At 29.9% G+C, this 23,758-nt stretch overlaps 2 protein-coding genes across 3 annotated transcripts in view; one reads left to right on the top strand and one right to left on the bottom strand.

Annotated features, from left to right (window-relative positions):
* The window catches only part of LOC111617848 (ER degradation-enhancing alpha-mannosidase-like protein 2), a 17,852-nt gene extending 13,275 nt beyond the window's left edge, over window positions 1-4,577 (top strand). For both annotated transcript variants that reach the window (XM_023359166.1, XM_023359168.1), the window contains exons 8-9: window positions 1,843-1,964; window positions 3,276-4,577. In XM_023359166.1, coding sequence (XP_023214934.1) covers window positions 1,843-1,964; window positions 3,276-4,223 — 1,070 coding nt within the window. In that variant the 3' untranslated portion in view covers window positions 4,224-4,577. The remainder of the gene's footprint in view (window positions 1-1,842; window positions 1,965-3,275) is intronic.
* Window positions 4,578-7,507: 2,930 nt separating this feature from the next.
* On the bottom strand, window positions 7,508-23,263 carry LOC111617847 (28S ribosomal protein S15, mitochondrial-like). Its single transcript, XM_023359165.1, has 6 exons — window positions 22,967-23,263; window positions 19,668-19,746; window positions 19,545-19,593; window positions 14,086-14,170; window positions 10,683-10,741; window positions 7,508-7,921 (listed from the first exon to the last, which is right to left on the bottom strand). The coding sequence occupies exons 1-6, from the start codon at window positions 23,244-23,246 to the stop codon at window positions 7,580-7,582; spliced, it is 894 nt and encodes a 297-aa protein (XP_023214933.1). The 5' UTR covers window positions 23,247-23,263; the 3' UTR covers window positions 7,508-7,579.
* Between the last annotated feature and the right edge of the window lie 495 nt (window positions 23,264-23,758).

The raw sequence follows: 23,758 nt of genomic DNA, 5'->3' as shown, positions 1-23,758 counted from the left end.
CTACCACATACAAACACCATTCACGTGCGATGTGTAGTTTTGGCAGAAAAGTGATATATAGATATATTTCTGCAAATGATAAATTAACAATAATTTGCATAAATTCTTATTAAGGTTTCCAAAATTGGTTTTCACAATATATAGAATGATTTTAATTAAAGTTCCATATTCAGAGCACTCTGTAGCTATAATCATTAAGCCGACTAATATAAAAATTTGTATACAGACTATGCAAAGGATGTGGAAAAGGATTTTCAAAAAAATAATAATAATAATTAGTTTAAAAGTTTCTTTAGGGACTCTATAGAAAAATCAAAAAAACAAAAAATGCATTTATTTGTTCCGCAAAGGACATTCTTCTGTAGATGTTGTTTACTGATGTAAGGAATGTTACTAAATGTTTGTCCTATTATTGTTCAGAAATAAAATTTGAAGGCAATGAACAGCATGTTCTATAGCTGGTCACAACCTGTGATGCTTCACATACGCAATGTAATATGATCGTTTAAGTCTACCAAATTTGCAACATTTCCATGATTCCTTAAATGGTTCCACAATCAGAAATTACATGAATTCAGATCCATATCATTCTTTTCACTGATATGTTCATAATGTTTAAAATAACAGATTAAAATGTCACTTAAAGGTTGGTCTTCATTATTTGTTTTTTTTTTTTTCATGTATTTTCTTGTAAAGCACACCCTAGCAGAAGTTTTAAAACTAAATTTCTTTTGCATAGTCTGTATACAAATTTTAGTGTCAATCCATTTATCGGTTATGTGAGGGACGAACAGACCCACAATAAAGTGTTATTTTAAATTTTAATTATTGGAACTTTAATCAGTTAAAATCGAGAGTTAGGCTAAAAGCCATAAAAATTATTTCCCACGGAGTTTGTTCCTTGTTGAGGCGGATCCAGCTAGTCAGCAATGTGTCACCCGGAACTTTCGATGGAGTGCCTATATTGGACGCCAGACCGTTAACGGCAACCACCTGACCTCATGGAAAAACCCAAGAGGAATAACAAGAGAAAAGGAAAAAGACCCCGAGATCAGTCGTCATCCGAAGTCCCTCTAAAAAAGTCGTCTTCAAAAAGTCCGCTCAACAAAGTTGTCCTCCCGATTTAAAATAGTGATCCAGGATCAAACCCGAGAGAGAAAGATCGTGCCTGTTTAAGGATAACATCTCCACACCTCCGTGCCTCCACCCCAGTGAACAGACAAGATCCAGAACCAGTAGATTGAACTTTCCATCGGCATATCATCATTGGCGTGACCACAGATCCTTCGACCCAGAAGCAAGGTATTTATCAACCCGCGATTCGCGTGTAAACTCTCTCTCTCGAACGGAATAGTATAATTAGGGGGCTATGATAGAAATAGAATATATCTGTATTTTCGTTAGTTTTTATTAAAATTGTTATTTGTTAGCAACCATGGAATCCGAGTAAATTACTTCCTCGTCTCTCTCCTCACCTCTACTCCGAATCCAAGCACTCACACGCTACCGCTCGCATGACGTAACGTCGCGATTACCGAGTCCCCCAGAGACTCGGTGGTGTCAGATTTAGGTCTCCTGACGTGTTTTCAACGAGACACCGACCCTACGGTCACAGTTACAGTATGGAATGCTCCGAATAGAGAAACTGATTATGGCCACATGTATTTGCATGTTGTAGAATTCAAATGACAAATAAAAACATCTTAAATCACTTCTGAAGAAGATTTATATTGTTCTGATACATCAATAAAATAATGAATTGTTTTTTATAATTGTATAACTACTCTTTCAATAATTTAAGTTGAAATATAAAATTAATAAAATGTTTTTATTTTTTAACAGAACTAATAGAAAGTGTTATGTATCTTTATCGAGCCACAAGAGATCCTCATTTGTTAGAAGTTGGAGTTGACATACTTAAATCTATCCAGCATAGTGCCAGAACAGATTGTGGATATGCAACTGTAAGTACTAAGTGTTTACAAGATTTATGAAAATAATGTTTAAAATAACAGATTAAAATGTCACTGAGTAACTTTTTTCCCCACATTGTTCTCTGGATATTCATCTCTTCAATTGAGAGATAAATATAATTTTCAAAATTGCAAATTTTGTGGCAGGCAGTGTGATCCCTGCAAATTATTTTCAGTTTGTAACTATCACAATTTATGATCAGACTTGTATGGTAGAGTCAAAGTGAACCAAACTTTTGGTACTGGTTTTATTACACAATACACATAAACTTACACCATGTAACTTTAAATAAGCTCCTGTAGTATCTAAATGCTTCTGCCAACATCCATATCACTTGTCAAAGTATATGGATCACTTACTGCTGGCATAAAAAAAGAAAAGTCATAATTCAATTTATAAAAAAGAAAGGAAAAAAAAAATTACATGTACTCATTCTAGTAATCCTGAATCTCAAAAATTAAAATCTCATTTTCTAATTCAAATTTCATAATTAAACTAAGCAATATTTTCGTTTTTCACTCTTTTGAATAACTCCAACAATTCAGAATAAGAGTGTGTGTGTGAATGATGACTACATGCCATGTTTGTTTTTGTGCTATAAAATTCTAGGCTAAATCTCATGAGCCAAGTGGAAAAAGTTTTCTAGAGATTCTGTAAAGATCTGTAGAAAACTTTCCTGTCAACTAATTAAATTATATTTGCTTGGTTGCATTGAATTTGATTTATTTTCATCTTCTAAGTGGACCTGATAAGTAAATGATGATATACTTCACAAGTATCTCCTTCCAATTTTGACTCTTCTAAAATGAAGAGCCTCAAAAACTGATGTTTGGCTGATCAAGACAAAGCCTGCTATGCTAGGAACCTGAAATCAAATCCAGAAAAAACTCCTGGAAGTTTTTCATGGGCAGTGTCCTTGATATGTTGTGCCCCATCACTCCCACCCAACATATCCTCATTGTGGGGGGCACTAAGAGGGTCTAACTAACTCTTTCTAAGAGATGTGGTAAAATCAGTGCCAAATTGGATAAATGATGTAAAACTGTTGCAACAAGCAATCAAAATACATTTGATTAATGTATAGAAAAATCTTACTGTCTTAGTCAACCATCAATATCCAATGTAGATTAAATTTAAATATTTTATGTCAGTCCCTTTAAAATGCTAAAATTATTTAATATTTTTAATCTTTATGCACAAAACAAAGTAAACAAACTGTGTACATCAAAAAATATTTTAGCTAGTTTTTATGTAAATAAAGTAATCATCATTTAATTGAATTTTTTATTATTTTTTCTTAGATAAAAAATGTCCAAGATCATCGAGTAGAAGACAGAATGGAATCTTTTTTCCTAGCAGAAACCACAAAATATTTATATTTGCTCTTTGATCCATCAAATTTTATTCATTCGAACGGCAGCTGTGGTGAAGTCATTAAGACTGCGGGTGGAGAATGCATTATCGGTACGGGCAGCTATATATTCAACACTGAAGGGCACCCAATAGATACTGCTGCAGTTTACTGTTGTAGTGCAGAAAAGAAAGAACAGGATACATTGCAACAAAATTTTCAAGACAGTTTAGATTTATTATCGATCTTGGAAATTTCGGAAAAAGACAATTTCTTAAACATCTTTCAGAAAAGCCAGAAAAAACACTCTACAATTGAAAATGGATACGGAAAAGGATATAACATTTTTCCACCAAAAACAGACAATCCTATAAATTTAGAAAGAGATGACAACATAACAGAGAGTGCACAGCCAGTGTTTTTTGATTCAATGGACAAAATAACAGAATCTCCTACAGAGAGTGATAAAGAAAATTTATCTTCGGAATCTGAACCAAATACGTTAAAAAACAAAATAATTTTGCAGTCTAATTTAGAAACTACCATTAAAACTATTGAAGATTCAACAGGCGAAGAAGACTTAGAAATACAAAGTAGTTGGAATGACAATTCTCAGATTACCTCAGATGACAAAGTGTCCCATAAAAATGAAGGCATTGATGACGACGACGACAAAGAATCAGTATTACATTCCTCATCTTCGAATTTCAATTCCAGTGATATTTCTATTTCCAATCCTATTAAAATCATTCCTGTTTCACCTCAAGTACCTCTTACTAAACTTCCTACAGACAATAAACTTCATACCTCATCAAATCCGTGGGAATTACTCTACTGTCCAGCACAGCAATTTCTTGCCAGGTTATGTCTAAAAGGTGAAATGTTTAATATTAATTAAATGATGCAGTTTTGTAATAGAATGTTTATATGGTAGAATCTCGTTTTAACTGATTGCTCATGCTGCTGAGAATCTGTTATATTGCAAATAGATTTCCCACACACCCAGGAAAATATGTTATTCAACCTCCTATATATAAAAAATACCTGTTATTCAGATCTCTATTCTTTACCCCATAGAAACATGTATGTTACAAGATCATATATTATGCCATAAGAATGTACAACAAAGCTGGCAGAAACTGTATATACTGTAAGCACAAGTAAATTATAGTAGAGCGTCTGTTATCCGAAAGCATTCGTCGACAAATTTAAATTTTCGCTAGTGCTGTGGCATTGCAATCTTTGGCTATATCTTGGGCTGCTACAATATTTTTTTTGTTGGTGTGTGTGTGTTTTAGCTAGCAGCACTGGCACTTTTGTGTGGTGTTTTTCTGAGGATTGTGTGTAATGCTGAATCAAACATTTTTGATACTAGATCAACTTCTAAAGTATATTTTTTTTTTGGTTTTTATATATTTCAATAAATTTATTTTGTTTGTACAAAATAAAATAATAATTTTTAACGATACAATAACCACGATTATTTTAAAAAGTTTTCATTAGGCTTAACATTGACGAAAATTCAATGCAAAGCGACACAAAATTTTCAATGGTGGGATAGATTAGTATATTTTTTCGTACATAATCGATTATCCGAACAACCCCAGTCCCCAATTAATTCGGATAAACGATGCTCTACTGTACATATTTTAATTAACACTTCATTTGACATCACAATTTTGTTAAAAAAAATGCATCTGTGTTGGTGTATTTTGATGCTGCTTTTCTGCCTATTGAATACAACTTCTTGATATTAGTAATGTCACATACAGCCTGTTTGTGCTGAAGCTCATCAGAAAGGTCTTCATGAATTGGAAAGACTTGATGGCATCACTAAATTTCGGACCAGCATCAGAATGTTTACTACTCTGTCCTTCTCAGTCTGCTGACTCTGTACATCATCAAATTCCCAGGAGCACCCCAAATATTAGAAAAAAAAAAAAGAGTTTTCAATAGATGGGGCTAGAAAAATCCTTTATTCTGAGTTATGGATCCACTAATAGGAGGTAAAATTACATTGATTTGGTGAGACCTGGGAAAATCCATTGTCCATTGTTCTGCAATCTTCTAAAACGAGATTGTACTGTAATTGCTTTCAGAAGTCCAATTAATAGTCAAATCCATATCTGTCATCATTTATAGTTACCAAAATACACTTATTCACTGACTTTTTATAGATGAATTTTAGAGAAAAACACTTTGCAATATGATTTTTTTAAATAATTTACTTAATACATAATTTGTGTTACTTATTTTTGTCTGTGTGGATAACGTAAAATGAAGTTTGGTATTTGGAATGTTATAGATTTTTCAAAAACAAATTTTATTTTGTGTAATTTGAATTTTTATGAGGACGTTTTGAAATGTAAACGAATAGCAGACATTGGTGTGTTGTTTAAATCATTTGTATTTGCTGCTAGTTCCAATAATGCTGTTCCTCCAGTTTTAATTAATTCATTCCACATAATTGTGATTATAAAAATTCTGCATTGTTACACTTTCACTAACACACAAAAACATTGCTGTATTGGAGTCAAAGAAGAATTCTATATGAATTCTCTAATACTTTTGGACCTCAAAGTCTAACATCAGTGGATTTATCATCTTAGAGGTCTAGTAAAAACCCAAATAGTAGTGTTTGAAATTTGAAGTGTTAATGAATGCTCTAATTTTACTTTACCTCAGTTTTCTACCTTTTATATTGTTTTTTTTTTTCTAATTTTCAATTCTCATTAATCACTGTATGCAAAGTATTGATACTGTTTATTCTGTAAATAATTGAAAGTATGACTCAGTTGTAAATTTTGTTATAATTTATAATATTGAAGAAATCCAATTTCTAAACAGTTTGTATTTTTTGAGGGAAAAAGTACAGTTAATATCTTAATTGTATAATTGTTAAGATGTTATTCAACTCTGATTTAACATAGAGACGATTTGTCATCAAAATAAACATTCCAATTGTTCTAAAGTTGTTATTTTCTTGAGTAATGTTTCAGAAATTAATAAATATTTGTTAAAACAAAAAAAAAAAATATCCATACAGCTGATGTGAGTGAATAAAGGATAGAATGTAGACATTTAAAAAAAACAGCTTATAACAATGTATTGCTAAACAATATATTTTGTTAACACACACATCTTGGGTATGGAACCATAAATAACAATTTTAGCTTTTCAATAATAGAAAGAGTATTCCTATTATATTAAACACAATTTGGAACAATAAGCAGATATGTAAAATTCCAATGATTATATAAATGTTAGTAGTAATATATCATTTATTCCTGCTTGAAGTGTCAAGAAAAATTAATGCTTTTAATTCATAATTGAATGAATAAAAAACAAAAAATTTTTAAAAATACTTAAAGAATTTGTGGATTCAGTGGTGGGGTTTTTGTACTTTGAGAAGTGCACAAACTAAGTTTAGGTAAAAACCTCTAAAAATATATACTATCATTTCCAGAAGCACCCCAAATATTAGAAAAAAATATATACTATCATTTGCATAATTTTAAACAGTTTGTTTCAATGAAACAAATTGTGCCACATAAAAAATATAATTTGATGGAAGCATCTGAATGAATTTTGATTTATCATCATAAAATATACTAAAATTCAAATGTGTCCAAAGTTCAATTTCTGCAATTTCACTACAAAATTCTAAAATAACTATTATTATTAGTGCTTCTTGCCTTTTAATTAAAAAAAAAAATTAAAAGGCAAGAAGCACTAATAATAATAGTTATTTTAGAATTTTGTAGTGAAATTGCAGAAATTGAACTTTGGACACATTTGAATTTTAGTATTACATTATTTGCTATCACATACAATCGTTCTGTAGGGCTCATTACACTGAGGAATTTATTAATCAATAAAATACACTTTAACATAATGTAATTTAAATGTATATATTACTGATTGACACAATTTACTAAGAATTTATTAGTGTGAAAAACCCAACAGAACAATTGTGTGAGATAGCATAAACACTTAATATTCTAAAATAAATTCTGGATATTCCTACTTTTCTTCACTAATACAATGTATTGTGTGTTAAGATTTATCATCACAATAAATTTCAGAAATTTTGCAATTATTCAAATATTCTAATAAAAATTTTAATACTAATGCATACTTTAGCTGCAAACATTAAAATTTTATCTTATAAGAAATTTCCAAAATGACAGCAACAATAAAGATATTTTAATAACATATTGCTATATACATTTTTTATTAATACGTTTTAATAATCTAACTTTTAGTTTCAATTAAACCAAGACTTTTCTCTTCTTCTGCAATCCACTTCAATGTATCTTCTTTTTCTTTTAAGAATGCTTCTTGTTGTTCTTTTAATTTCTCGTGATATTTTTGCAATTTCTCATTTTTTACTTTCTCGCAATGTTCGCGAGTTAGTCTCCGAAGCTCGCCTTTTCTAGATATTTTCTCTTGCTTTCCATCTTTAGGTTCTCTGTAAGTAATCTTTAACTCGTGAAGTAACCATTCGAAACGTCTATAGTCCCACTGCCTCAATAGTCTCAGCAGCATGTTACGTTTGTCAATGCAATGAAACAGACTGACTTTAGCTTTTTTATTCTGAAACAAAATATTTAAATCATTAATGAAATAAAAATACATATGTTTAAATATAAAAATTTTATGAAATTAAGATATTTTATACTTTAATTTTGTGTTTGTAAAATGAATTAATCAATATTCAAATATTCATAACCAAGTGGCAACTAAATGCATTCTATACTATACAAGTAATTCAACTGAAAGTAATTTCTTCATATTATTATATGTAAATTTATTTCAATTGTAAATTTAATTCACAAATATGATTTAACTATTTCTTATTTATGATAATTATAAATAAATTCCTCTTAAATTTAACTTATCTAAATCAAACAAACAGAAAATTTGTTATGTTAGTGATTATTTATGCATTTATAAAATTATCTCCCAATTTTAATGTATTTCTATGCAACAATTGGTTTTAATTTGCAGACAATCTTGCAGGTAAATCACAACTGTGCTATAATTAAAAACAGATAACTAGTACATGTAATAATTAGTTTGCTTCCAAGCATTAGCTAAACAAAAGCAATTTACATAAAAATTAATATAATAATCTCTCCTTTATTTCCTAAAATGATCCTGATGTTTTTCAATTAAAATATATCTAACAAAGTGGAAATAATTAAAATTAATCATATTAGTTAATTTTAATTATTTTTATTGCATTACACCAGTAGTTCTCAACCTTTCTGAAGTTGCACAACACCATTTATATACCTGTTATTATATAAAGCATTAGCAAATATGAAATCGTCTATGAATAAAGTAATATGTTGGAATAAATTTGCAATAAAAACTTTAAAATATTTTTGTTTTTTTGTGGAACACTCAGCAAGTTTGCAAAACACAGGTTGAGATCCACTGTATTAATTTAGACATATCTGTCCTGAAAAACTCTATAAATTGTTTATAAATAAACCAACATTATTATTATTATTATTATTATGTTGCAAATGTCTCACTCAGTTGATATCAGTGCAAGTGCCATGACAGACTAAAGTCAAAGCATAGCTACATAAACAAGCGTAACATTCAGCTTCTGTGTTATTGGTATATGTCCATATCTAATAACTTCCTAACAATGTGACGTTCAATATTGTAGTTTTCTGTAGTATCATGTGTATGTTATTGTTGAGGTTTAACATTTCTGGACTTTGCATAGTGTAGACCAAAGGAAGAGAGGACAATAGGCACAATAAGCACCCTATCCTAACTCCACAGTTGTCTTATTTCATGAGCAAGTGGAGGGTACTTGTTGATTTATTATTATAAACAGGAACAGTTTAAAGACAAATTACATTTTAATCACTTTTGTGAGAGTAGCCAAGGACGTAGATCTCAATCTACGCCACTTACGGGCACTAGTCGGTAAGACCAATTCTCTAACTTTAATAGGAGAGCGTTATCAAAATTGATCTGAACTGCGAAGTTCAGATGCTCGTCAGGATTGACATCAGTTTGTCAATTAAATTCCGTGGACAAACACGCGTATGAGATCTGATTCGTCACAGAATAAAGAAACATCCCAATTAAAAACGAAATAATAAATTTAATATAACAAGAAAATAAATCATACAAAAATCTCAATGAACGAGAGAAAGAATTTCCACAATTAACATGCAAATCGAGAGATAGCTATACTTCTATTATACCGAATGCGCGATCGAGAGAGAGAGCTCACAAAAACGTTATAAAACATACAACCTGGGTTTAGTTGACGTTCGTCTTCTTATTCGGTAGGTAAGGGACACCTTGTAGATAAGTTCATATACTTCTTCGATGGGAGATCAATATGTGCACAAATATAAAAGTATATTTACTAAGTTCAGACTCGGGACTTAGTCTATGGGACTCGTTTAAGGGCGTTGGTCATCATGAGGAAAACTGTGTGGAGTTTGACGCCTCAGATCTGTCGAAGAACTCCGTCGCTGAACTCCTCGAATTCGGGCTAATTTCCCTTATATCTTCAGATTTTCGACCAATCATCTGCTTGAAATTCATTCATGTGAACAGATGAAAAGGGGAATCAAAGAGGGGTAGATAGTTCCCATCTGAGTGAGATTTTTAACGGATAAGGGAAAAACAGAGGATGTACGGACTTCCCTTAAAGGAAGTACCATCTGTTATCTATCTTTTCCCACGTTCAAAACACTAGTTTTTCACAAAAATGAACTAATATTTTGTGTCGATATTTTAACATTATTAATAAAAATAATTAAAGTAGGCCCAGGGCCCTTCAGGTTTTCACACTTTAATAATATATTTTATAGGTCTTCATTTTATAGTTTTCAAAAGTATATTGCTCACATAAGTTAAATTTATCAAAAATAAATAAATAAATAAATAAAATAAAATTTATGTAATAAATTTATAATTTTGAATGCAAAATTTTGTACCAGGGATGGAGTTGAAGTCAATTTAAAAACATACCAAGTCAGGATTCGCATATTTTTCCACTGACTTCCATCCCTGCTTTATACATATTTGTGCGAGTTTTTAAATACTACATTTTAAATTAATTGTATAGTTATTATTCTTTTTTAAAATATTAACTTTTCATTTTGTTTTAAACTGTAACATGTAGAAAAGGTATGTGCATATTTTACTAAAGAAACAAACAGAAATTTGTTGTAGAACAGATTTTAATGATTGTACCAATGCGGTTTATACTAAAAATTATGAAATTAATTATTTTTGTAATTATTGAAGTAATTATGAAAACATTTAAGTAACAAAAATCATTTTAGCAGTTAAAAAATTTACAAATTCTGCTTACTCTGGGATGCTCTTTAAAGGTTCTTGCCAATATTCTTACTCGTACTGTTAATAAAGCAACTGAGAAAAAATTTAAATGTATTACTAAACAAAATTCAAATTTCCATCTACTGTTAACAAATTAAAATAAAAATTTATATTTATACATAAATTTTTATTTTAATATTTACTTATATATAAATAAATAATATAAATACAAAGAATTTATTTTCCTTCTTTAAAGTTTCAAGCATGAGTCATTAGCAAAAATAATTATAATATATTTGATATTGTACAGTATAAGATTCTATAATATAAATTACATAAAGCATGACATAAAGCATAAATAAATCATTTCTAACAATAACATAATTATTGTTACATAAATCTTATATATATAAATAATTTTATTAACTTTACACGTTACTTAATACTTACTACTGTATTAATAATTATGTACTTAGTAATAATTAAAGGTGGAAGAACTTTATTAGTACTTATGTTAGGGTAACAAGAACTTGCATTTTCTATTATATTCTTTGAATAGTGTAAGAAATGTAATTTATGAACCAAATAAGAAGTTCATTTATTAAAAATATTCACACTAGTAACAACTTTTAAAAAATATTCTTACATTTGATTTATGAATATTTAAGAAGACATCTTTCTTGTGTTAATTTAATATTTATTTAGAAATAAATAATACTCTGAGAAGTTTTATAATATTTATAGTTTATATTATTTTTCAATATTAGCATTTGAAATTGTTTGAAAAAAAATTAAAATAAATAAAATTTATTACTCTCAAAACTGCAAACTTGAAATGCATTAATTAATTAATATACCAGGTTGGACGAAAAGTTTCCAGGCTATCCAAGAAATACTTGTAACTGCAGGACTACTCTACATAGTCTCTCCATGAAGTGTGATGCATTTGTCTCATCAGCACTCCAGCCTTGCAAAAAACTCATCCAGTGTGTCACACCATTTCTGTATAATTCTCATCACATCATCATCATCAAGAAAATGTTCTTATTTCAAATGCCTTTTCACTGCTGGGAAAATATGGAAATTGGATGGTGCCACATCAGGTAATACAGTGGATGTTCTGTTTCAATTGTCTGGAGGGTCTGGTGTGCCATGAAATTGAGTGTGTCCTCATGATGGAAATGACTCCTTTCCTATTTTCTCCAATTTTTTTTTTCATCATGCAATTGTCTCAACAGTAGCATGTAATAGTCACTGTTGTTTGTTCTCCCATTCTTCAAAAATCAACGAACAGTATTCCTTTTGTCCTAAAATATTGAGGCCATAACCTTGCCAGTCAATGGTTATGTTTGGAATTTCTTTGGAGGTGAAGGGTTGTCCTACTTTTTTTTAAAACTGTAGCTTTGTTTCAGAGCCAAAATTATGCACATAAGTTTCATCTTGGATGATGAGACAATTCAGGAAGTCTTCTTTGTTAGTTTTCAGCCACTGCAAATGAGATTGTGCCAACACTTCTCAAGTACATTTCTGATCAATTGTTAGTCTGTGGGAACCAAGTGTTCTGAAACTTTTCTTATAACAGATTTCACATGTTCATATGATTTCCCACCACATCTGAAATGAAATAATGTCATACAACAATCCTGTAGGATGATAGACTTTTGTGACATTCATTCCAACATTTGCTGTTCTTGACCATCCAGAACACACCTCAAACTGAGATGAAATGGGAATCTCTTTGAATTCAGCTAACCAAAATTTCATTTGTATACTTGATAGAGCAGACCCTTGCAGTGTTGCCTGCATATTGGCATGGATGGCTTTTGCCAACATTCTTTTTTGAAGCAGTATTGGATGACACAGTGCACCAAACATTCTCATTGCATAAAATCTTCAGCTTGCCTACTAGTGCACTCTGTTGACTGTCTGTTAATAATTGTAAGTAGAAAAATAAAAATTATAGATATATATTGTGGAAAGTCCAGACATGGATTGTGTGACTGTGACTTTTGTTTCACTTGCATCATTCCCTCCTGATTAGGGTAAAACTTTTCAACCAAGCCTCATACAAATATAAATATACAATGAAATGAAAACATAAAAAAGTCAAAGATAAAAATATAATACATTTAAAAAAATATTATTTATCAAATTAAGCACAAATATAAACCCAGAAACAAAATTAAATTGTAGGAAAAATATACATATACATTTTATTATGTATAAAAGTACAGTGGAACCTCGGTATACGACCTTAATCCGTTCCCAATGCTTGGACTCATACCAAATTGGACGTATACCAAACCAACCTTTCCCATAAGAAGTAATGTAAAAATGATTAATCCGTTCTCGTGTAAAAAAAAATGGCTGGCTTTAAACACCTCGCTTTCCTGGCTAGTTCCTGCTTGATTTTTCATGAGATCAGCATGTATCTTTTTAGCTTTCTCGCAAATAATTGCTTCTGATACGCTGTCGCCAGCACACTGTTTTTCAGTTATCCAAAGCAAAAGCAATTTCTCGACATGATCTAATGTCTTCGATCTCTGTTTAGAAATTGATTTAACCCCTTTCGCAACGTTAGCAGATTTAATATTTTATTTTTAGCGATTGTCGATATCGTTGTTCTCGGAATATGATATGCAACAGTTAAAATCTTGAACATGCATGCCACCTTCATATTTCTCAACAATCTCTTTTATCAGTTCCATTGTGATTCTAGTCATTCTTTTAGATTTCTGTTGCTTTTCATTTGCTATTTTGCAATTCATGATTAATAAAAAATAATAGAATTTTATTTACAAATTAAAGTTAGAAGAAATTCAACAAAGTTATAAACCGTTGCACCGCGAACATCTAGTCTGGTCTAGTACACCGATAGTGCTACTTGTTCATTGATGGCGTGTATTTATGTCGTATACCGAACAAAAGTCGTATACAGAGCAAAATTTGTTTCATCCAAACAGGACGTATTCCGAATTGGACGTATTCTAAAGCAGACGTATACCGAGGTTCCACTGTAATGCCAATTACTACAGTAGAAATCAAAATTTCTATGAAAGTAAAATATTAAGTTAGAATTCTTAATTCTTACATTTTTTAAAATTTTAATTGCAATGATTTATACATCTTCTTCCATAGGATTTGGTTTCATTTTTATAAATTATAATCAAGAATATTTTTTGATGAATAATCTTATCTTTTGGAGCATATACTTTTATAGTAAATTATATTAAAATTATAATATATAATTTTAATTCAAAAGGAAATTCAGACTGTTTTTATAGTGGTATAAAATGGTAGTGAAGATGTTTTATATACTTTAAATATATTTTTCAAAATCAGTTATTTTGTTATTTAATTTTTAGACATTAGTTTATATGAAGCAAAAATAAAAACTTCTAATAATTATTGAAATATTAAACAAATTTAGTACTCACTCTTTGCTTCTGGAGAAGTAACATCTGTTGCATATCTTTGACATCTACTTAAAAATTCTTCCATAATTAATTGGTTAATTTCCTTCTAAAATATTAAATAATTTTTTATATTTAGTTAAGTGAATTAAGTTGACTTAATATTGATAATGATTTAATATTGCACTCTTGGCTAATGCCAACCAATTTTATTATTTTATACTAAATGTTTCATCCAAAAACAAAAAGAAATCCTAGATTACTTTCTAGAAACATGATGAATTTGTAAAAATTAATATGTACTACAGTACATATTAATTTTTACAAATATATACTTTAAATGACTTTAACTTTAAATGTTCCAGAGTTTGAATGCTAAATTTTAAAGAAATTTAATCCAGAGTTCAAACAATGCTTCTATGTTCAAACTGTGCATCCAGTGAAAAAATACTCTCATTGCTTAAATGCCATCTGTTGTACACCTAAGTCATCTCTTATTATCACTGTAAAAGCATATCTTGCATTATTCCTTTGTTTTCAGTGGTTTTTTTAGTTTATTTTTGACGTGTTTGGTTTTATATATATATAAAATTCAAAAATAAAGTAAAAAGTAAATACAGTGAAACCTCCATTAACAGACACCTCTACTTAATGGACATTTTTACAATCTCCAGACCCTTCAAATAGGATATCTATTATATTTAACTCTAAATAGAAGACATTAAATAACAGATGCTGTCGTCCATAAGCTACCTTACAAAAACACAAAGTTCCATCTTCAATATTCTGAAAGAATTAATCATGTATGAAATATTCTAAAACTAAGAATCAGTTCAAATACTCTTTCAGAGGATGAATTTTGACCATAGGCATCGAATAAAGACTGGCTTAAAATAGGAACGGGAGAATGACCGGTGTAAAACCTGAACAATATTCATTATCTATTAGAGAAGACTAATCTGATTAAGTTGTCAATTACCATTTATCATCATACATATTAATGTCTTAATACTTCTGTCTTATTGTTGGAATTAAGCTAATGGCACCAAGAAACTGTAAACTTTTCCAAAGTTATTCATTCATCTGACAAGAACCATGGTATAGATAGTAGTAATGAAAAATAAACAGTTTTAAAGTTAAGACAACAGCATTTGTTTGGTAAAAGTTCAAAGATCATGTTACGAAGACAACATGATCTTTAACCACTTTAAAGTTTAGGAAGATATTCTGTTTTCTCGTATTTATGATCTTAACAGCTTTGTGGTGGGTGAAGTAATTTTTAATAAATCATTTATTGAAAAAAGCAAAAATGTTTGAAAAATTACACCTACTCAATAACTACAAAGTAGACAAATCACTATATTGATTTTTATTAGTCGCTTAGATCGTAAATGACATTATAAATGCAAAAATACTGAATACTATATAGACTATTAGATGATTTTCAATACATGATACTTTATAACTTTGAACAATAATTAAAAGAACAATTAAAGAATATAGAAAATTCAAAATATTCAGTAAAAAATGCAGACAATATAATTAATAAATTAAACAAAACTGAAAAGGAGAAAACTGATAGAATGATAAACTCAGATGTAAAAAACATGTACCCAAGTATACATTGGGATTTAATAGAGTAGTTTAAAAAATTTAAAGGATTGGCTTAACAAATTAATTAAATTTGCATTTTATTAATAATTATTTTCAAATTGATAAATACTACAGAAAGATGACAATAATATGGGTTCAAAAATGGGTCCAAAACTAGCTGAAATAGTGATGATGGAATTTGATGAATTATTAAATACTGTAATTACTCACATATAAGACGAGGTTTTTATTCATTTTTAACAGCCTTAAATTCCTAGGTCATCCTATATGCATGAGCAAAATATTCTTTGTTTTTGTAAATAATTTTTGTGAACAGTGTATTTGCATTTTTTACCGGATGCTTACGCTCTGCATTTAAAAACATAAGTATTTTATCTGGGTTGTTTGGATCGTTCTTGTATATTGTCAGGAGTAAAGATGAATAGCAATAGGAAAAGCAAAGCTTTTGAATTAAATTCCAGATTGAAATTCCAAAATCACATGGGAGCACAATACAAGTTTTAATCCATTCCCACATGAAAAAGATGATTATTTGGAATTCAGAATTCAGAGAAACTAGTAAGTGTAATTGACAGAGAGTGGATTCAACTGTTAAGAACTGGCAAAAAAGGTTCCAGATTGTTCAGCTTTACATGAACAAATTATGTTGTCAATTTTACAAGATTTTTCCTTAAAGTTTAAACTGCCAGTAATTTTTGTGGGACAATGTGTGCATTTACATGCATTTGATATTTTACTTGTGATTAAATGAAATAAAATTAGAATTGTATTAATAAATCTAATTTTTTTTATTTTGATGTTTAAAGTCACACTTGTCCTATATGCAAGTAAATATGATAATAGTAAATAACTTACTATATGCTAAATATTTAATAATTAAATTATTTTTTAATAAATAATATATCCACAATATATCTAGTAATAATTTTTTATTGAAACTTTTATCTTTCATAATTATAATAATTTTTTAATACCTGAGATGCAGTAGCCAAAGTAAAAATTTTCTTAACATCTTCATTTGCACTGAAAAATAAAGAAATGATTAACCTAATTGAAAAACTTACATGTAATCTTGATTATATATGAATACTACTAACATTTTAAGTTGTTCTGACAGCTGAAAACCAGGTTTAGGATTTGAAGGATCAAGTGATGGTAAAGTCAGATCTAAATCACCTAAAAGAAATTCATGTCATTCTCATGTCATGTCAATCAATACATATATATACACACATAAATATATATATATATATATAAATTTAACTTTTCTGCAATTGTGATTATTTACTATTTTGATATGACTATTCATAAAAGTAAATAATCATAATAAAATCATAATAATAATTAAAAAAATCATTCTAGCCATTTTTTTTTATTAATATGTAAATATTTATAATTGTGCCATGGCCAGAGGAAAAATTTTTAATGTTTTATATATTGAGAAGAATGAGAGCTTCCAATGAAAAGTCAAGTCCACTGTAAGACTGTTAAGTTTCCAAGGTGTAACAGAAATGAAATATGAAGAATTTTTTGTATTCTTCAAATATTTTGTGAATTTTTTATAATCATAATAATTGTCTTATAATTATCAGGAAAACTGGAATTTGGCATCATGTATTAATTCATAAATGTAAATATATACTTCATTCTGTTTGTAAAATTATTATTTTTCAAAATTTTGATTGACTATTATACCAAATATTTTTTACACCAGACAAGATACATTTTCTTTGGTATGTAAACTATAACTGCTTTCAAAACTCAGAATAATTTACTGATGACAAAGATCTGCTCTCCTAACGATGCTAGGGCCTCTGATAAATTTCTCCTTGGGCAGTTGAATTTGCAGAAATGGAAGCTTAATTGGCTCTTTAGCTTACCTGCTTGGCATTAATGGAAACTTTTGGAAGCTTGAGCAATTTTCCTCAACAAAAAAAAAAAAATCTTTTATGCTGTCAATTGTGAATTCAGCCAGGCCCACAATGGGGAACAGCAGGATAATGATCAAACATATCCACATTAGCCAAATCCTCAGAATTTCTCAGTTGACCCTCATTTAAACTTATAATGAGAAATAAGCAAACACCATCTCTATTTCACTGTAAACAGAAAAACTCACTTACTAATATCACCAAACGGATGAATTTTGACCATAGGCATCGAATAAAGACTGGCTTAAAATAGGAACGGGAGAATGGGGCAGGTTGTGAAAACAATATTCATTATCTGTTAGAGAAGACTAATCTGATTAAGTTGTCAATTACCATTTATCATCATACATATTAATGTCTTAATACTTCTGTCTTATTGTTGGAATTAAGCTAATGGCACCAAGAAACTGTAAACTTTTCCAAAGTTATTCATTCATCTGACAAGAACCATGGTATAGATAGTAGTAATGAAAAATAAACAGTTTTAAAGTTAAGACAACAGCATTTGTTTGGTAAAAGTTCAAAGATCATGTTACGAAGACAATTTGCCAACCACTTTAAAGTTTAGGAAGATATTCTGTTTTCTCGTATTTATGATCTTAACAGCTTTGTGGTGGGTGAAGTAATTTTTAATAAATCATTTATTGAAAAAAGCAAAAATGTTTGAAAAATTACACCTACTCAATAACTACAAAGTAGACAAATCACTATATTGATTTTTATTAGTCGCTTAGATCGTAAATGACATTATAAATGCAAAAATACTGAATACTATATAGACTATTAGATGATTTTCAATACATGATACTTTATAACTTTGAACAATAATTAAAAGAACAATTAAAGAATATAGAAAATTCAAAATATTCAGTAAAAAATGCAGACAATATAATTAATAAATTAAACAAAACTGAAAAGGAGAAAACTGATAGAATGATAAACTCAGATGTAAAAAACATGTACCCAAGTATACATTGGGATTTAATAGAGTAGTTTAAAAAATTTAAAGGATTGGCTTAACAAATTAATTAAATTTGCATTTTATTAATAATTATTTTCAAATTGATAAATACTACAGAAAGATGACAATAATATGGGTTCAAAAATGGGTCCAAAACTAGCTGAAATAGTGATGATGGAATTTGATGAATTATTAAATACTGTAATTACTCACATATAAGACGAGGTTTTTATTCATTTTTAACAGCCTTAAATTCCTAGGTCATCCTATATGCATGAGCAAAATATTCTTTGTTTTTGTAAATAATTTTTGTGAACAGTGTATTTGCATTTTTTACCGGATGCTTACGCTCTGCATTTAAAAACATAAGTATTTTATCTGGGTTGTTTGGATCGTTCTTGTATATTGTCAGGAGTAAAGATGAATAGCAATAGGAAAAGCAAAGCTTTTGAATTAAATTCCAGATTGAAATTCCAAAATCACATGGGAGCACAATACAAGTTTTAATCCATTCCCACATGAAAAAGATGATTATTTGGAATTCAGAATTCAGAGAAACTAGTAAGTGTAATTGACAGAGAGTGGATTCAACTGTTAAGAACTGGCAAAAAAGGTTCCAGATTGTTCAGCTTTACATGAACAAATTATGTTGTCAATTTTACAAGATTTTTCCTTAAAGTTTAAACTGCCAGTAATTTTTGTGGGACAATGTGTGCATTTACATGCATTTGATATTTTACTTGTGATTAAATGAAATAAAATTAGAATTGTATTAATAAATCTAATTTTTTTTATTTTGATGTTTAAAGTCACACTTGTCCTATATGCAAGTAAATATGATAATAGTAAATAACTTACTATATGCTAAATATTTAATAATTAAATTATTTTTTAATAAATAATATATCCACAATATATCTAGTAATAATTTTTTATTGAAACTTTTATCTTTCATAATTATAATAATTTTTTAATACCTGAGATGCAGTAGCCAAAGTAAAAATTTTCTTAACATCTTCATTTGCACTGAAAAATAAAGAAATGATTAACCTAATTGAAAAACTTACATGTAATCTTGATTATATATGAATACTACTAACATTTTAAGTTGTTCTGACAGCTGAAAACCAGGTTTAGGATTTGAAGGATCAAGTGATGGTAAAGTCAGATCTAAATCACCTAAAAGAAATTCATGTCATTCTCATGTCATGTCAATCAATACATATATATACACACATAAATATATATATATATATAAGTTTGAGATTGTGACAGATCTTTGTAATTTAAATCATCTAGTGTCGTCGACATACTCTGTGCGGCTCTCGAAACTTCCCTGTACTTTGTTCCGTTGAATAAAACTTNCCCTATAATTACGATTCCTATAAAACTACGAAAAAATATACGTATTTTGGAAATGTTGAGTCGGATTAGTGTAGAATCGATTAATTTTATGGAAGAAAACCTTTCAATCAGCCGTAGTCCGTAAACTTGACACGTGTCGGGCTGTGATTGGAACGACTTGTAAGAAATCGGATTCCTAATAAATTGGAACGTATCTATATCTTATAGGGGGGTCGACTGTATAAAACATTATAAAGATTTGAAAAATAAATAAAATTTTAGTTTATTTATGTTTTATATTTTTTAAAGGAAAATTTAACGGAAAATCGGCAAATAAAATCAGAATTGCATCGTTTTTTTTTATTTGTTTGACTTTCCATTATCTCGGAGAAGCGGTCATGTTTGGGTCTAGAGATTCTTTGCACGTCGGGGATTTTTTCGTGTTATTAAATGGAAATATCAGAATATTTTATTATTGCGAAGTGGATGGAACTCGAGACACACATTCATCTCTTCTTCTTCCTAGCGTTGAAGTCCTGCTTCTATGCGGGGTCCGCAGACACGTTTCCTGTTAGATGACCGGCACGATTCTATTGCTATTTGACTTCGTTCAGGGGAAAGTTTTGAATCGAAGTAACGTGATCTCCATTCCAAACCGCTCACCAGTGGCCAAGCGGTCTTCGTTTCCTGAACACTGGGAGTCGTGGGTTCGTGCCTCGCTCGGACGGGCTGGCCACGTGGAGTTTTCCGGGTTTTCTCTTCGTCTGTAACGCCTAAATAGGGGTCAGTTTCCCTTAAAAGACCTCCCGGAAAGCATCCCCCTAGGCAGATCGCTCGAGTGTTGCGTTGCCATAACTAAACAAACAAACCATTCCAAACCTAAAGATCATATATACTTAATCTGGTTCTCCAGCTCCTAAGCTTTCTACATCTCTCTCGATATTCATATATCTTACTCATTTCTCGAGATTGAGGAAAGACACGCAGACATAGACAACAGTCGAAATTTATACGTCTACAGTTTTTGAAATTGTACCATTTCGTACCATTCGATTATCGCGATGAACATGACAATGGTACTCTAAACTAACCAAACTCTTTATAGTGTTTTCGTTTAAATGTTTGTATTTGATTTACATAACTAGAAAAGTTATCTTAGATTGTTCACTTGATATGGTAAACAATTACTTAACACATTTTCAAAATTATTTATTTCTCTACTGTACACAATTTAAAGAATTTTTAAAATGAGTGACATTGGGCACTTGGTGTTTTAAACCCTTACTTAAGATAACATTCGTCATTATATAAATCAAATACTATAATATAACATAATAGAAGGATTAGAAGTATAAAAAAATCTGATAATCTTAATGTTTGTTGTTATTCTTTGCCCGAGCAACGCACAGTGGGACCAAATCCCAAAAAGCTGGCCAAAAGTCGAAAAATAGAGTTTAAGTTCCGGTAATTTCTAGTCGTGGGTTCGGTTGGATAAGAGTCCTTAGGTCGAATTCTAGACTTTAGCGCCCCCTATCCCTTATACCTGTTATTGTAGTTCAGTTGAAGGGGACCCTCAATCGAGCTAGACGCGTCATGCAGTAAGCAAAGNTGGCCCGCCTAAAGTTTTCTTCTTTTCCTTTGGCCCGCTCTTTAAAAAGTTTGCCCATCACTGGTCTAGATGGTCTATTTTTAATCCTTAAATGCTTCAAATATTTCTAGCTATTAGAAAGTGTTTAATGAGTACAACCTCAAAAATCTAAGTTTGATTAGGGAATGAAAGACATCTTTGGACAGACAAGATGTTGCACAGTTAACAAGCAAAGGTCACTGGTCATTAATAAAAAAATGAACATTTTGGTATCATTTAATTAGTCTTTACTCAAACATTTAAGGATTTTTGACAGACCCATTGTAAGTTGCAAAAAACACCTATTACTTTAAAGTAAATGAGTGAGCATGATATCAATGAGTAAGCTTGACATCATTAATTAATTAAGTTTAGAGTTGAACAATAATATACAGGTGCAAAAGTAATTAATGAATTAATAGCAACAATGTCAGCATTTGAAAAATGAAATAAAACTAAAAAACGAGTTGGCCAGGAAATGAAAAGCCCCTCTTGGAAGAATTGTTTAATTAGTTTGCATAGCTTGATTCCTCCATGACAAAAAAACAAATTTCATAAACCTTCAAATTATGATGTTTTGTTTCAGCTCATGAAGCCAACTGTAATTAGCTTTACATTATGCACAAATAAATTAAGCTAAAATTGTAGATGTGCTTTTATGTAGCTAAATCAAATGCTGGTTGTTTGGCTGTATTTTATATCATCTCTTTTATATTGTTTCTCAAAGAATACTTTATTTAGCTGCTAGCAAACAGCATTAACAACAACTTATTACCAGTTTCTTTGACCAAAATGTTAAGAGTTGACAAGTCATTTCTGTTGACAACAAAATCAGAAGACGAGAGGATACAAAACATGCTATAACAGATCATTTCAGTTAAACAAAAAAATGCCTTTTACATAGTCTGCTAGAAAGAAGTTGTTTGTCACGGATTGCTCTGTTTTGTATTTTGAAAGTAAAGTATTTTTGTTAAAAATACAATTTTTAAGTATTGTTTTTAGTTTTTATAATTGTGATTTCTTTATACATTATAAATAGCCTGTATTTGCAAAAGTATTTATCTATTCAGATGTAATTTCTACCACTTCAAAACGACTATCACAGAATATGTTGTTTGTAGGGTTTTAGTATCATTATTAGACCAAATACCACGACAAGTATCGGTTGGACCGTAACTATTTACGCTAGCAATCTGTATCATCAAGATAGATTTATGCTTTGTAGTTAGGTGAGGGAGGATCTGTCAGATTTGGCCATCATCAGCAAGTAGCATACACTTTACTGTCATCTGGAAGAATCTTTTGCTTTAGACAGTATTTTCTGACTTTAGTATTTAGAACAGGTTAAAAGTATGTGATGGATCTTACAATTTCAAATAATAGATATATTAAATATTAATGGCAATGGTTTATAAAAAAAATACTAACCAGCCACATCAATAGGATTGACTTTCCTTACTCTTTCCCATGTAAAAGGTAAAAATTCTGGAGTTGGCCAATTTAAAAACTTTCTCCCTCGAGAACTTATCACACATGGAGTATAAATATTGTTCAGAATGCACACTTTTCCTGTTAAATAGTTTCTCTTTGCTAATAAGATTATATCCGAACTGTGTGCTGACTTTCTAACGTTAACGTTTAAAAAGTTGAATGATTTCGACGATAACACGCGAAACCACTTCGCCGCCATCTTTTCTACAATGGTCATCCAAACAAGTTGCCAGATCTTTTACGAACGCCATCTAGCGTTCGAAAATCTGCAAGTTTTGGACGAATCCGAGAGATATTTAATTGGTATTTCGTAGGCAGTCTTAATATTTTCATTGTATTGCTAATATGGATGGTATTAAAGTAATTAGTTTTCTAAGATAACAAGAATATAAATGAAATTTTAAAAATTATCATCTCACTCTTTTGCTTTATAAAGTATCGAAAGTCACGTCAGTGACTACGCGCCAAGTAAAAAAATCTACAAATACTGTACAGTCGACCCCCCTATAATTACGGTCCCTATAATTACGATTCCTATAAAACTACGAAAAAATATACGTATTTTGGAAATGTTGAGTCGAATTAGTGTAGAATCGATTAATTTTATGGAAGAAAACCTTTCAATCAGCCGTAGTCCGTAAACTTGACACGTGTCGGGCTGTGATTGGAACGACTTGTAAGAAATCGGATTCCTAATAAATTGGAACGTATCTATATCTTATAGGGGGG

The sequence above is a fragment of the Centruroides sculpturatus genome, unplaced genomic scaffold (genome assembly GCF_000671375.1).
Source record: "Centruroides sculpturatus isolate CEXI.00-Female unplaced genomic scaffold, Cexi_2.0 scaffold104, whole genome shotgun sequence".
NCBI classification, from domain to species: Eukaryota; Metazoa; Arthropoda; class Arachnida; order Scorpiones; family Buthidae; genus Centruroides; species Centruroides sculpturatus.
This window is presented reverse-complemented; position numbering and strand designations above follow the sequence as displayed.